General features: G+C 41.3%; 1 protein-coding gene across 1 annotated transcript in view; it reads right to left on the minus strand.

Annotated features, from left to right (window-relative positions):
- Positions 1 to 4,082: 4,082 nt before the first annotated feature.
- The window catches only part of Wdr43 (WD repeat domain 43), a 41,393-nt gene continuing 28,497 nt past the window's right edge, over positions 4,083 to 16,978 (minus strand). The window contains exons 12-18 of the mRNA XM_051170161.1: positions 13,620 to 13,706; positions 12,394 to 12,425; positions 10,719 to 10,782; positions 8,327 to 8,440; positions 7,634 to 7,703; positions 4,634 to 4,683; positions 4,083 to 4,552 (exon numbers count right to left, since the gene is read on the minus strand). Coding sequence (XP_051026118.1) covers positions 4,367 to 4,552; positions 4,634 to 4,683; positions 7,634 to 7,703; positions 8,327 to 8,440; positions 10,719 to 10,782; positions 12,394 to 12,425; positions 13,620 to 13,706 — 603 coding nt within the window. The 3' untranslated portion in view covers positions 4,083 to 4,366. The remainder of the gene's footprint in view (positions 4,553 to 4,633; positions 4,684 to 7,633; positions 7,704 to 8,326; positions 8,441 to 10,718; positions 10,783 to 12,393; positions 12,426 to 13,619; positions 13,707 to 16,978) is intronic.

The raw sequence follows: 16,978 nt of genomic DNA on the forward strand, positions 1-16,978 counted from the left end.
GCATTTATATACTCTACTCTTAGCTTGAATTAGCCCATTTCACTGATGAAAGAATGTGTATTGGAATAGAACTGAAGTTTAGAAATTTTAGAAATGGAGGATTTTGTCTACTTGGGGCTAAATTTCCTTAAATTACAAGACTTATAGAGAAATTTTCTCTGGGATGTACCCCTTTCTTATTCTAATACTGGGGAATGTCTAACAAGTAATCTGAAAATAACCCCTTAGGCAGGTCCACACTTGGTCCAAGGTTTCCTCAGTTACGTCCCATTGGGTTCTTGCAGCATCCTTGAGGCAGGTGCTGTGGTTACTCCTGTCTCACACCAAAAAAAAGTAATGAAGTAGACACTGGCAGTTATCTAATTGGTGGAAACCCAAGAATTGGCACCCCAACTTCTTCCTGCTCCTTGGTTTAATCTCCTCTCAGGATGAACTTAAGTATATTCTGCTGATCCACCTTTTTTTAATACCCAAATCTATCACAAGCCATCAATTAACCAGGCTGCCAGTTGTACAATATAACTGCCCAGGACACAGAATGTTACACCTAAACATAGACTGTTCATCTTTGTCATGTTTATTTACCATCATCAGAGAAAGGGCTCTGCCAGACTGGCTCAGAGGTTAAGAGCACGGACTGCTCTTCCAGAGGTCCTGAGTTCAATTCCCAGCAACCATATGGTGGCTCACAACCATCTATAATGTGATCTAATGCCCTCTTCTGGCCTGCAGATGTACATGCAGCCATAGCACTGTATATAATAATAATAATAATAATAATAATAATAATAATAATAATAATAATAATAATAATAATAATAAAGTCTAGCTGAATCTACTATCTGTTCCTTAGGTGCAACCACATATCCTGTAAGCAGACCTAACCCACAGCTCTAAGTGGTACCTAAGGAGGCCCAGCACAGCCAAATCCTAATGAAGTCACTGTCCTGTTTGAGGAGAAAAGATGGGAGTGGAGGGAGAGGACCTAGCACTGCCCTTAATGAAGCCAAGACAGCAAAGCCGGCCACTGGGAAAAGACCACAGCTGTCCCCACCATCAGCTGTGAAGACTCTCCTGTCCATTTTTCTATTGCAGTGCCACACTTGGTCCAAAACCAATCATCTAGTGATAAAATTGGGTTGCTGTGACTTTCCTGTGAAGAAGACAGGTTAGCACCCAGCATGCTCTGCTGAGAGGCCTTTTTCTTCCCAGTGAACAAACTGTGTAACTCAACTGTGACAATCCCTCTGCTGTAGCCATGATGGCAAACACCAAGCTTTGGCTCAGCACAACACTATGACCACCAGACTGGCTAAGAAAGCTATGAGGGTCAAAAGCCTCATTGCTCTGAGTGCCTGTGACACTGCTGGTGCCTGTGACAGGTCCACATTCTCCCTCCACTCACCACCATTTCCACATGCAGCAACTCTAACCAGAAAACTGCCTACAAGTGTTGTGGGACAGACCAATGGCAAACACTTATACTATTTATTCCTAAGAACCTTACATTTTTACACCTGTAAAGTTAAGGCACTCTTCTGCTTTAAGCCACAACAACCTAAAACATTATCAGGCCAACTGTGTAGGTTTTGAAACAAGGTTTTAATATAGCCCAGTATGGGCTTATTAAGCCCAGGGTCTTCCTGAGTACTGTGATTACAAGACATGCACCAACTTTTCTACCTTTCGGTTTGACATTCATACCTTCTAACAACATAATACATTCAAGCAAACTCCCATTTTATTTTGTCCTCTGCAAATTATAAATGCTATTGTCTGAAGGACTAATATCAAAGAAAAAAAAAAAACTGTGTAGTCTGTTTACCCAGTCAGCTGGCAACAGATCCACTGCTCACATCCCTTTGTTGCCAGCTTGTCTGAATGAAATTAACAGGCTTCAAGCTTGTCCATTCACTAATATTCCTGTAGCTTCGATTTGCCACTGCTCTATGAGTTGGTGTTAAGTTCTGTCAGCACAAGCAATACTGCTGAGGTACCACAAAGTCAAGACCAGTACACCACATTAAACGAAAACTGTTACATGTCTGAGCTGCCTTCAACGAAACCAAAAAATGGTCTCTGGAACCAGTCTGTTCTTTGCACTTGTTTTCCTCTTGGTACTCCGTTTGTTTTTCTTCCTGAATTGCTGGAGTACACCATACCTTGTGCTGCTTCCATTCCTAGAGACTCACAGGAGCAATATCACATCCATGTCAAGGCCAGATCCCAGAGAAATTCTGTCTCAATTACATAAATAGGTGAGTGATCACCAGCAGAGCTGGTGTGTAAAGTGTGTAAATGTACCATGTTGGAAACTGTCCTTCACAGGGATTGTGCTAATTTACCCATCAATCTAATTTCTAAACCTCAGGCGTCTTTTTCAGTAAGACTTCAAAATCCCAAGCCAGAACCCTCAACATCTGGTCACATAAAACCATTCCAGATACACAGTAATTGTCTATACCTAAGACCACAACCACACAAACCCAGAATTTCTGGTACTGGACAGCACAATTTATGTGAACTCACAGGTTAAGAGAGTAAAATGTGACAACCAACTAGGCCATGCGATCACTGACTTGGCAATGGCTGCAGGCTTCAGAGTTTTCAACAATAAAAAAGCAAGACACACAACCAAATGCCATTCTCAACAGGTAGAACACAACAGGGAAATACTCCTACCACCAGAAAAAGCAAAGAACTTGTGTACACCTAATTGAATCTTCTAAGGTGGAAACTAACAAAACAGTGGACATGCCCCATTGTTTCCACAGGACAACCCATGTCCTTGAGATGTGGAGCTGCAACCCCATCAGATGATACTGCCTCCTTTCACTGACAGACTTACCACAAGATGCCGGTCCCCTTCAACTGTTGCAAACCTGAAGCATTTATCGATTGCAGAATGCCAATGGCGTGAATCCACCTTAAAGCCCTCACACCGAAAGACCTAAGGCCAAACGTAAGTTGTAATTCTCTATACATACCATGAGACACGCGCTGGGTAAAGATGAGTATTTATTCACTTTACAAAGAGAACGGTATTAAATGCCATAAACAGCTCCATTTATAGACAAATGACAACTGTACATCGACCGCACCAGCAGCTTGCCCAAGATGCCCTTCCCGCCCAGCTGTGCAGCTGCTCTGCCTCTGATGAAGTCCTCCCAGGTCACTGTCCCCACACATTCACAGGTGGGAAAATAAATGCATCTGCTCAGCCCTTCTGCAGAAGTGAGCACTCCATCTGTGTCCTTTACTGAAGGCTAAGTCAGTACTAGCCCACTCTTTAAAAACAAGACAAATTACTGGTAATTTGAAAAAGCTGTGTAGCTCACCAAAATACTTATTTATACATACATAAAAAAATCTTGAGTAAGATTTATCATTTTTAAAGATAAACAGATGCCCCAGCCCTGCCAAGAGTGGGTAATGAAAAGGAAAGAAATGTTAAATTACTGAATTATAAAAATAGTTTCTTTGGAAAAAAAATTCCAGCAAGGTTATTAATATCTAAAACCAAAGAGAAAAAAATAAACAATTGTTCTCTGATCCATTAGTAATTTAAATAAAAATGGAAACCTCTTCAAAAGCAGCTGACTAAAGGTTTAAAGGCTGCAGGGATCAGGAATGTCTTCTGTACACTGATGGGTCCTTACAGTCTGCAGACAACAAGTCCCCTTAATATGGCTGAAGCTTTGCTTCTTTAATTACCATTATTTTGTTTTGTTTAAAAAAATATCTCACGTGACACTTTAAAAAATAAGTGGTTATTTGGGGAAGCATTCCAAATATCTAATCTGATGCAAGTCAGATTACCATTGAGTCGACAAACTAGGGAGACTGATTTTATTTCTGTAAATCACAACCGTTTTCACTTAAATTTTTAGTTACTCCGTCATATCTTATGACAATGTATCAAATTAGGTGCGCCAGACTAAAAACATTTCATTAGCACTGCGCGGCATCTGGACTGGATGGAAGACACCAACTTGAGATGAGAGCCAACTCCTTCTCAAGCGTCGGGTTCCTGACCCCTATGGCATGTCTGTCTCCACCTAAGTCAGTTCCTGATAGAACCGATCATACTCGAGGACTATATTATAAAAATATACCATGTATTGGACACTCATGTCAGTACATTGCAGCAAGTCTGTCTGTTTACTGTGTAAAGTTTATTAACATTTGAATGAAACACTCTTATTTACACAGTTAAGAGTCTGGGGCACTCAGGACAGGAAGGAGGTGTGAACTTGGAAGCATGTGGCAGCCTCTTGTCTCCTGGCACAGGGCAAGCCTCCCTGGGAGGAGGCGGTGGCACTGGGCGAGGCGCGCCAGGGTTCAGTGTGGCTAGCGGCTTCTGTCTTCACTCTTCTTCACTCTCATTTTCAGGATCTAAATCAGAATCTCCATTTAATTCCTTTTCACTTGACACGTCTCTGTCCTCCCCATTCTCTTCTTTGTCTTCGGCATCCTCCTCCTCCTCCTCATTGTCATCGTCAATAACCTCATCTTTTTCACTGTCTTTCTCTTCATCTTCATCCCAATTATCCTGATGGAGATACAAAGAAAAGCATCCATGAAGAGCCCTGAGTGAGGATAAAAAGCAGATGGACCAGAAAATATCACTTACATCAGAATCCTTTTCTGCAATTTCATCATCAGACTCCTCTTCAGAAGATTCTGTAAGAGAAACAGCAGAGCATGGTGCTGAAACCGTGTGTTACATACGCTGAGCTATCAACTCCCAAATACGTACTTGTCAATGAATAGTTCTCTTTGTTGTTCTCATGGTTTGAATTGGAATTTTGTATGGTCCAGGCTGGCCTGAACTTGCAAGAATCTCCCTGCTGCAGCCACCTAAGTGCTGAGATTACAGAAGTGGGTATGCACTTTTTAAACCCAGCTTCCAATTTTACTATTCTCTACGTAGTTCTGGCTGCCTTGGAACTCACGCTGACTTGAACTCAAAGAGATCCGCACACCTCTGACTCCCAAGTGCTAGGATTAAAGGTATGCACCACCACCACACTTACTATTCCTTTTTGTAACATTTAGTTTTATTTTAAGCTGTGGGAATGCCTGTGTGTGTGCTTCTGTAAATGCAGCTGCCAGAAGAAACACCATGAGGTTACCAGGGGGCTGTTAGAGGCAGTAAGCAATCTGATGTGGATGCTGGGATCAAACAATGCTTGTAACACCTGAGCCCTCTCTAGGCCTAAATTTAGTATGTACATGCACAGAAACATTACTTCAAGATAAGTATCAACACCCTAAAAAGCTTATCTTAAAATATTCAATCATTTCTGGACCACCAAATAGACACAGTGGGCATGTAAACATTCTACACAAGAAATGATGCTCCATGCATCTAGGTAGAAAGAGAGCTTTTGCATGGTTTGTGATCCGTAACAACAAAAAAGGACTAGCTACAGAAAAAAGCGCTGTTAAATGTGCAACTTTGAGAAATGAAACATTAAAATGTGCAAAACAGAACTAGATTACTATCTAAGCACCATGGGAACTAAAGGGAAGCTGCAGCACAGCAGGGCTCTCCTGCAGGGCAGTGTGAACGCCCACCTGCACGCCCACCTGCACTGACAGACACACACACTGCCTTCAAATCCAACTCAGCCTCCTGCTGCACATCCAGTTCAGAAGAATTTCTGTATTTACAGGATAAACTAAATGACCCCCAAAAGAAGCAAATTCATAGCCACATACAGAACCCTGATTGTCTGTGTGTAGGAGTTAAGTCTTATGAGATATTTATCTCATTAAAAAATTAAAGACCAATTTTTAAATGCAAAAATATATAATGCAATTACAAATAAAGCTGTTTACCTGATATATAATATATAATAAATATTTTCCAAAGCAAAAGTATTGATAGTGCCTCTTTTTTTGTTTTTTTTAAACTAACTTCTCCTGTCTGCTTCCCCCTTTATCTTTTGTGCTCTGTTTGAACATTATGAAGAAAATCTAGTTCCAAGCAATAAAGAGGCCCGAAAACACCACATAGTATGGACCCATTACATGGCCCCACAGATGGCCCAGCACATGAAAATGGCAGTCCTTAAGGTCAACCGCCTAGAAGCACCCAGGTCAGAGTGGATACACCAACCTTAACTCTGAAGCCTTACAAAGCTGCTCAATACAAAGAACATAAAAGACAGGTGTGGTGCTGCACACCTGTAACCCCAGTGCTTCAGAGACAGAGGCAGACAGATTAGACCTCTGTGAGGCCAGCCTGGCCTACAAAAAGTGCTAGGACAGCTGGGGCTGTCAGGAAGAGAAACCTTGTCTCGGAAAACACAAAAAGACCATAAATACACTCTCCCAAGTTCTCACATTTCTGAACTGTTGCCAAACCTAATTTCAACTATTCAATTTAAAATGTGTCACTGCATGAAGTGTCATCTCAATGTTTTAGTGTACACTTCTTTGAAGTCATCAAGCTTTTATGCTTATTAGGCTTTTTTCCTGAAGGAAAACAACCCATACATGCTATTGTATAGAAGTGTGAGGAGCAAAGGGACACAATGTGACATCAGCAGTCCTCTGCACCTTAGGAATGGCTAGTCTGCAGCAATGCAGGTAGTCAGCCCTGACACCAAGCCTGTTGTAGATGCTGCCTACACCTCCCCACCGTTCTATGGACCTTTCAAGGCTAGGTCTTGACATACAAGGTAAGGCTTCCAACTCTTGTTCATCTAAACTACAATTGTTGTGATATTCTTAACTTATTTAAGTAAGCAAAGTATCAAAATAATTTGGAGATTACCAACAACTTTAAAATACAGGAAAAATTACTGAATTATCTTATAGTTTATACAGGTATATTTTTCTCTCTAAACATCCTATGATTAGTTCCTGGGGTATAATAATGCTAACGCCTTTTTCCTGGTCTTGGTGTCCAGGACACTTTGCATAACACCTATTAATAACAGCTGACAACAGGTTCTGTTGTATTAACTATATGCCAAAGGATAATGTATGTAAGGTCCAAAGTTTTAGAATTTTCTAGGAAGGGTCTGGAAAAAATTAAAAGTCCATTACTATTTCACACATTACTAAACCACACAGCAGTTTAACTGTTTTAATAGACATAACAAAACAAGACTTCATTATGTTCTCATTAAATGCAGAAGCTAAGTTTAAAAGCACGTGTGTGTGTGTGTGTGTGTGTGTGTGTACGTATGCAATTTATTACTTCAAAAGAAGTTTCTAAGAACAGGTAGGGATTAAGGAAGTGGGAACTAGAGACACATGTGCTAGTGCTAAAAAAGCAAGAGAGGACTAACCTAAGGAGAGGTGACATGATGTAAGGTAGTCAGGGAGAGGACCAAGAGAAAAATAAGTAAGAGGACACATATGTTTAAAGATTCCATGGCAAAACCCATCACTCCAAATGGTAACCTGAAACATTAATAATTTAAAATAAATAAATAAAGGGCAAGGTGAGATGGCCCACACCTTTAATCCCAGCACTCGGGGAGGCAGAGGCAGGCTGATCTCTGTGAGTTAGAGGCCAGCCTGGTCTACAGAACGAGTTCCAGGGCAGCCAGGGCTACACAGAGAAGCCCTGTTCATCAGCAAAGACTGTCCACCCAGCCTCTACAACAACTTTTACCTTCTTCATACACCAATTTTGCTTTCTGTCCAGGAGAAGGCATTTTCTTTGTTTTTTCTGATGCTGTTACCTGGAAGACAGAATTATAAAGCAATTCTAAGGTTATCCCAAGTCTAGACAGCAACACAACCAGCTCCCTAACATTTACCCTTCCCCACTTGCCTCCCCCAAAGGAATGGAGGACGCAAACACAACTTGGAACGAGATCAAGATAAATAGAAAAGGGAAGATTACTGCGTGAGAGTTCAGAAACCACGTGCAGTGATTAGAGTATCTTACTGCACCAAAACGTTAACTACAGTCGCCCTCTAAGTCACTGCTCCACACAGTACCAGGCTGGGCTAAGAACGCACTGATGAGGAGGCGGGGCATGTGGCTCAGCTGCTGAGTGCTTGCCTGTGCTTTGTGCAGGCCAATTTGCAGGTAGAGGCAAGAGTAAAATCATCCTTACCTACAGAGTATGTTCAAGGCCAGCCTTAGTGGAGGGAATGAACAAGTGGTGGAGGTTGGGGGTGGGGTAGGGTAGGGGTGTGAAGTTTCCTCACTGCCAGTCAGGTAAGTTCCAAGCTAAAGCCGACTCTACTCTGTTTGCCAACTTCTTACTGCACTCGGTCTGCTACTACTCAGGAAACTGCCCAGTGCCCTTTGCACATCACACCCAAGTCTCAGCTGGGGAACATTAGATTTGCTCACTTGTGTGATGAGAAGAATGAGCTTCCCGTGCAGGTGTGAGAGTTTCTGGAAAGTTTTGACTCTGCTTTCCATTAGCTGGTAGAGGGTCCCCAGCTGGTGTACCAGGTCAGGCAACTGGAAAAGCAAACAGACAAACAATGATCACTTCACCTTATCACCAACACGTGTTAAAGGAACACAGGCCACCATGCTCCGCCAGCTGCAGGAGCTAGGCCCTACGCAAGCGCATGTCAGTTGTTATAGAAACACTGGGGGTTTGGACACAGCCTAGCAACAACACAAACTTTCAAAGACTCTTGGTGTCCTAGCAGGAAAATCTCCTCAAAAAACCCACAGACCATGAGGTAGGGCAGGTGATAAACTATTTCAGATAAAGTCAATACAGGGTAGATTTAATTCTCTATCATATCTCTGAGCTGAACAAACTGTCCTTGGACTCTTACCCAGTGTCTGGCATATTACCTACACGTGTCATAGGCTCTGAAGCGCCAGACACTCCTCCCAGCTGTCAGAACAGAGCTATGGAGGACAAGGTCGACTCACACACAACATTGTAAAGATTTCATCTATTAATGAATCCAACAAATCACCCTTCAAGAAGAAATCTTTTTTTGGTGTCTGTAAATGAGAAAAGATCCTATATTTTTCCCTTAAATTAGCCTTTACTGGCTGTATTTATGGCAGTTGAACATAAAACAATTATTTCTTTCGACTCTACTCACCACCACCTCTAATTCACCTCTGAAAACACCAGCATGCCAGGAGTCCCATGCCACAGAGTTTCTCTGTGTATCCCTGGCTGTCCTAGACTCCCTTTGTAGACGAGGCTGGCCTTGAACTCACAGATATCCACTTCCCTCTGCCTCTCGAGTGCTGGGATTAAAGGTGTGCAATACCACGCTTGGTCCCCACATGCCATTCTTACTGTTGCTTCTCCCCCTTTCTAATATTCTGTCTGTGTCAAACAGGATGTGTGCCTGTTTGGGAGCACTGATGGAAAGCAGCCTGAGATAGAGCAGGACGCAGTAAGCAGGCATTAGGGAAACTGTACGAAGAAGGGAGAGCGGGCTACAGCAATGGCTCAGAGGCAGGAGCTGCACATGCACATCTCCCAGGACCCATGGGACTGTCAGGTGGGAGTGACAACCTAGCTACAGTCCCAGCCTCATGAGACTAAGCAGAACTGGCAAAGCTTGAGTTTACCTGAGACCTTCCCACAAAGAATGAGGTAGAAAAGTGATGGAAGATTTCTGGGTCTCCATACACATCACTGCACACACATACACATAAGGGGAGGGGACCTATAACTTAATTGTAGGTGTTCTTTTTAAAGCCATATGCTACAACTGCTCAGGAAAATAGACGAAAAAATGTCAATCAAATAAAAGGCTCACACATATACTTGCAGCACTTATGAATCAGAAGCAGGACTGGCTAGACTGGGCCACTCAGTGAGTTCCAGTCTGCAAAGTGAAACCCACCCACTCCATCCGCGCCCCCCCCCGGCCCCCCGCAAAAACACCTCCAAAAAAAAAAAAAAAAAATTTTAGAATGAGGCTACAGAGATGACTTGACAACTAGAGGACTCAGGTTAGGTTCCCAACACCCACCTGGTAGCTCACAATTATTACTAACTCCAGTGCCAAGATATCCAATGCCCTCCTCTGTAGACATTTGGCATATATGTATACACATAGACAAAATACTCATACACATAAAACAAAAAAACTTCACTATACGCCACTGAAATGGCACAGTTACAGTATTTGCTGCTAAGCCTGATGACCCAAGTTTGAGCACCAAAACCCACATGGTTGAGAGAAGCAAGCTGTCTGACCTCCACATTGTCATGTCATGGGCAACCCCAACACATAGATACAAATAAGCATAATTTAAAATAATTTTTTTAAACCTCAAAGCACAACAAACATGCAAATATACCAATGTATGTAAAGAGCCTAATCATATTGTAACATAAAAAAAAATAATTTTCCTGGCACTAAGATTTATTTTATTGTATTCTATTATCTTTTTATGTTTTTCGAGACAGGGTTTCTTTGTGTAAACCCTGTCCCGGAATTTACATTGTAAACCAAGCTATACTTGAATTCAGAGATCTGCCTGCCTCTGCCGCCCAAGTACTGAGATTAAAGGCTTGACATAAGATTTTATGTTCCACCAGGTGGCGGTGGCTCATATGCCTTTAATCCCAGCCTGGTCTACATAGCAAGCTCCAGTCCAGCCAGAGCTACACACTTAGACTGAGACCCTCTCAAAAGAACATGCTGATGATAATGATGGTAAAATAATAAACTCTCTAAGGGAAGCAAAGGGTAGTTTTAGTTTCTAGTCCTTACCAAAGTCCAAGCATTCACTCTAAGAAAAGACTTACCGTGGATAGGTACGATGCATGAATTGTCAGCACACATTTCAGCCACTGAACCATTAAAACAGCACTAGCAAAGAGAAGAAATCCAAGTAAAGAAACTGTTCACTGATTCAAAAGTAAACAAAGAAGCTAGAACAGGAAGTCTGTGACGGTGACTGTCATGCACTGCATTTTCCAGGCCTTTCAGTCTGTCATGGAATCTTGCAGAGATTTCTGTGAAATATTTAACTTCTGCAGGTTCGACTAGCAAGCATAACTATTCTTTCCATTTTTCAGACTTAAAAGCAAAGTGTGGTTAAATTATGACCTGTCTTCCTGTTACTACTGTTAAAGAACGTATGTTCCCCTTTTACGTAATACTGAGTTTTGTAAATCCCCTCCCCTTTTAACCCATGCTTACAAAGCTAAACTATTACCCATCAATTACCCTACTGACTGCATTGCATTGCATTACTCTATCTGCTTTTTCTCACTTTAGCTCAATTTTCCCTTTGGGTTGTAGTTTAGAGCATTTTTTTTTTTTTGACACTTTTGTATTTTAGGCTGATTTGTTTTATACTTAAGTGTCTTATCTGCATGTATGTATGTGCATTACACGTGTGCTTAGTGCCCAAAGTCAGAAGAAAGCACTGGATCCTCCGTAACTGGAGATACACATGGTTGTGAGGTACCCAGTTCCTCCATAAGAGCAACTAGTACTCTTAACAACTGGGCCATCTTTCCAGCCCACATGTTTGTCTTTAGTTCCCTCCAATACTTGTTTGAAGAAAGAAAGAACACAATTATACGCAGATAAAAACAGACTCTCAAGCCGGGGAGTTCGAGGACTCTTAAGCTGTGAGTTCAAGGCCAGCCTGGGCTACAAAGTGAGTCCAGGATAGCCAAGGCTATACAGAGAAACCCTGTCTTGAACCCCCCCCCCCAAGGCTCTAACTGGGCATGGTGGCACACACCTTTAATCCCAGCACTTGGGAGGCAGACAGGCAGATCTGTGAGTTTGAGGCCAGGTTACACAGAGAAACCCTGTCTGGAAAAACAACAACAACACAAAGTATGAAAACCCCACATAATTTGGTCTTTAGGTTAAAAAAAGGAGGAGGAAAATGACCCAAAGGCCAGCAGTCTGATAAAAGCTGCAAAGCTAGGGCTGAAGAGATGGCTTAGGGTTGAGAGCACTGACTGTTCTTCTAGAGGTTCTGAGTTCAATTTCCAGAAACCATATGGTGGCTCACAGCCATCTATAGTGAGACTTAGCCCTCTTCTGGCATGCAAGTGTACGTGCAGACAGAGCTACTGGATACATAATAATAAATAAAAATCTTTTTTAAAAAGCTGCAAAGCTAGTGGAAGTTTGTAGTGATAGTTGTTTTAGTTTTAAAAAAAAAAACTTAATAAAATCACTTAGGAATAATATTTACTCAACGTAAACACTAGAGAGACGTAATATTCAACATAAGAACTGTTTTGAAATTTGAGGATAAGAACAGAATCCAGGCCCTTGACACACTGTCAAGCAAGCATTCAACCACTGAGCCATCTTTCCTGGACACTGCTACTATTTATCTACAAAACAGCACCTTGGCTCACACCCTCACTGAGGCATGAAATACTAGAGAAGTGTGATTGCATAGTAACGCTTTGTGTCAAAGAAAAAACTGAAGTCACAGAAACAGCTTACCTATTGGGATGTCCTTGCAACCTCTTTGTAAGCTAAAGGAGAGAAAATACAGTTAACATCAGCATTGCAAAGGCAACCTTTTCCCATCAATTCCTCAGATGCAATGATGGCTATACAAGCCATTCTACCTAGCAATCTATTTTTACTCAACACAACATATTTGAATTTCTTTTCCTAAGAGTAATTACATGGCATAAATACAGGCAAGGGTTTGTATGAATATCCAATAGGCAAATGCATGGAGACCAAATATAATGTGGTGACTGCCTATACATGGGGAGCTATGGGTACAAGGTTCTTTTTGGAATAACAACTGGACAATCTATGAACATACAAAAAAGAACTGCCTTGTATACTAGGAAAGAGCTAACATTGTCATGTGTAAACAGTTATTTCCATTGTGAAAATACATAAAATATATGGAGAAAATGCAGGGAAGGCAAATTTTAATTTGGAGTAGACAATAACCCAATACATGAATAGACTTCTGTTTTTAAATTATTCCTACAATGATGCAAAAACAATATACAATGTTACCAAAAACACTCTCACAAAATAATCTATCATGTTAAACAAATACAATTCATGTACAATTTCTACTTGCAAAGTATTCATTCTTCAGGTCTAATATTTAATGACAGGTACCTAGTCTTTTACTGTTTCAGTAGAATTGTACTTTTGTATAAAATACACTGTAAAATGTACTTATGAAGGAAATAGATTTTCCCTACTATAACTAATGACTGGGAACTTAACTGAACTCAGCACATGCACGTCCTCTGGAATCTACCTTCCCTGACATCCAGAACAAATGCAAAGGCTGAGTGAGTTTCACCTGAGTTGCATTCATCTGAACATTTGGTACCTCTTAGTGTTTGGGGTTCTATCCCGAGCCCACACTCTCTCTTAGCCTCTTTGCTCCCTACTTTGGTTGATAGAGTTAACCAGTTATTTAAGCAAAGGCAGGACTAGGCTCTTGCAGGAATCATGCAAGGTACTTCTGGGGTCCGAGGCTAGACCATTAACATTCTGGACCACTTAATGTTCTCTTCAACTTCACAGTCCAAACAAAGGAAATAAAACATGCAATAGTTTCAATATTATATTAAGACACCTCACAAGATATAAATGGGGGAAAACAATGAATTTGGAGCTCCAAGTTGGGGTACCCTATACAAAAGCATCTGGACAGTGTTCAATGGCTGACTTTAAACAGCAGCAGTTACCTCTTGCAACAATGGGATAACAGCATGCAAGGGCATCCTTAGCACAGTCTTCTTTATTAGGTTTACATTCTTAGTTTGAAGCACTTTCTGTGAGAAAATAAACAACAATTAAGACAGAATACTTCCAGTTTAGGACACTACCTAAAAGAGACCAAGGCAATAAAGTACTGACTGAACTAGGAGAATCAAGTTGAAAATCATGTTGAGCTGCCTTAGGTAACAATCCAAACAGTATATGTCTCTACAAGTATGTGCCATTAGTGATGCTCTCCAACTTCCATGTTTCTAAATTAGAGCTGTCTCCACACAGATTGGCCTAAGTAAGTTTCTGTTTTAAGAAAATTGTTTGGTTTTCTATTTTTCAAGACAGTTTCTTTGTATAGTCCTGGCTGTCCAGGGTTTGCTTTGTCAATCAGGTTGACCTCAAACTCACAGATCCACCTGTCTCTGCCTCCCAAGTGCTGGGATTAAAACTTTAATCCCATTAAATGATTACATGAGAGATGCTTCAACCAAAACCCTTTGAGGCTTGATCACCACAAGGCCAGATTCCACCCTAGGATGTAGAACAGGAACAAACCAGTGGCTCATGCCAGAGTCAGAGACACATCAAAGGAGGAAGTGGGAAAGCAGTCCACAATCTCTGATGCACCCTTCTTTCCTCTTAAGTACTTTTAACTCTAAGTAACAGAGGTACTAAGGACAGACACTATGTTAGTTTCCAAACAATTTCTTACAATTCCTTAAATCCTTCCAGAATCCCCATCAGATTTAACTTGATTGTAAAGATGACCATTATGCCAATCTGATTCCATCAAATATTATTTTTAAATATCACGTAATTACAAGATTCATAGGCTAGAATCTATAATTTTATTTTATACAATCATTAGGAAACTGAGACACAAAATGATCTGATCTAATAGTTCTTGATTAAGCTATTCATTTTAAATAAACAATATATAAGGTTCAAAGCAAAACATGAGGTTGAACACAGCGGCATGCACCTGCAATCCCAGCTCCCAGGAGGCTAAGACAGTAAGATCACAAATTTGAGGTCAGACTAGCCAACTTACCAAGATTATGTCTCAGAATGTTTTAAAGTTCTAGGGGTGCAAATAAAACACCTGTCTAGGATATATAAGGCTTGATCTCATCACTGCTTTTTTTTTTTTTTTTTTAAAGCTAGCGGGGTGTGGTGGCATACACACCTTTAAGCCCAGCACTAGGGAGGCAGAGGCAGGAATATACAAGTTTAAGGCAAGCCCAAACTCCACAGTTCTATCTTGACTCAAAGAAATAACAACAAAAAACCCTCAAAGATGTAACTCAGTTTAAGCAGTTGCGTAGCACACACAGCCCTGGGTGTGATCACCGGCAATGCAAACAATCAAACAAACAAAAACCTACTCTAAAGTACAATGCTGATTATAACTTTAACAATAATGCTGAAGGTATTTGGTGGCTTTAAATATTCTTAAAATAATCACTTTGTTATAAATCTGTGATCACAAAGTTCTAATCATCTAGAAGCTATCAGAAACATCCACCATAGCTATACCTGCTTTCTTTGTGGTTTGCGAAATCTGTTTTCCTAATGGGGGGAGGGGGAGGGGAGGGTGCTACAGGGACTCAAAGACAGAGACTCAAAAACACACATACAGACCAAGACATGGTGATGCATGCCTGTAATCCTATAGACAGACACAGCACTATGATTTAGGAATATACAGAAAAAGAAAGGGAAGGAGGATACTCAAAAAGAAAAGTGAGAGGATAGCTGTAAGTTCAAGGCCAGTCTGGGCAGTAAAATGACACACTGTCTACATTTTTAAAACAAGCTGGGCGTGGTGGCTCACACCTTTAATCCCAGCACTTGGGAGACAGAAGCAGGTGGATTGCTGTGAATTCAAGACTAGCCTGGTCTACAAAGTGAGTCTAGGATAGCCAAGTCTACAGAGAAACCTTGTCTTGAAACCCCCACCCCCACCCCCAAAAAAAGAAAAGAAGAATAAGGCTGGGACATGGCTCAGTTGGTTGAATGTTTTCTTAGCATGAAGGAGACCACAAGCTCAGTCCCTAGAACCACATAATAACAAGTATAGTGGCCCCGGCCTATAATCCCAGAAACTGGAAGATTTAAGGTCATTGTCAACTATATCATGAAGCTAGCCTGGGTTGGGTTTTTTGTTTTTTTTTTTTTTTTTTAAAAAAAAGAAAGAAAGAAAAGGAAGAAGGGAAAAGAGAGAAGCCAAAGGGAAGGGGAACAAAAGGAAGGGCTATCCTCCTGATCTAAACAGAATGATCGTGTACTTGTTCATCAACTGATGGGCTACCAGACTATAAGATGCCAATTATAAGGGAGGCCTAACTAATTGTAGGCAGAAAGTTTTAATAAGCCACCCAATACTTATGCTGACTGTATCAAGCAGAGGCTATAATGCTAGCAATTTAAATTTAAAGATACAAATAAATTGTCCCAAACTAATGTGTAGGAAAAAACAATCCTTGTTTTGATTATGGCAGTCCATGTCAGCACTCAAAAGGCAGAGGCAGGCAGATCTGAGGCCAGCCTGATCTACAGAGCAAGTACCAGGACACTGAGGTTTTATTTTGCCTTTCAGTGATGATTAATGTTATTTAAAAAGGAAGGAAGGGAGGGAGGGAGGGAGGGAGGGAGGGAGGGAGGGAGGGAGCAAGGAAGGAAGGAAGGAAGGAAGAAAGAAAATTTAACATGTGGGTTGGTGACGAGGGCAAAGGAGTTAGGACCAAATCTATCAACCCAAGTTTGCCCCCTAAAAACGATAGATAGGGTGGAAGGGAGAAGCAGCTCCTAGAAGTTGTCCTCCATCCCCACATGCCCCCTGTGGCACTCTGGCATACACAGTGAACAAGAAAACAAACAAACAAACATAAAAAATATCAATGAACATTTTCTACATGTTCTCCCCGCACCCGCCCGACAAGACAGGGTTTCTCTGTGTAGCCTTGGCTGTCCTAGACTCACTTTGTAGACTAGGCTGGCCCCGATCTCAAGAGACCTGCCTGCCTCTGTCTCTCAAGTGCAGGGATTACAGGCATGCGCCCAGGTTTCTATATGACCTTATTGTCCACCTAAATTTTGTATGTTGTCTGCTCATCTCTCTACAGTTCTTTTTCTTTAAATCTCGTTAAATGTTATATACACTGGGTAAAACTCTGATACGATATATAAGTAGACGTTTTTAAGCCTGTAAAGTGCTGTTTCATGGTGCTGTTCTGTTTTATAGTCCTAACATTGTCTCTTATTTTTTGGTTTTTCGACACAGGGTCTCTCTGCCTTGGCTGTCCTGGACTCACTTTGTAGACCAGGCTGGCCT

Source organism: Acomys russatus, chromosome 1 (genome assembly GCF_903995435.1).
Source record: "Acomys russatus chromosome 1, mAcoRus1.1, whole genome shotgun sequence".
Lineage (NCBI taxonomy): Eukaryota > Metazoa > Chordata > Mammalia > Rodentia > Muridae > Acomys > Acomys russatus.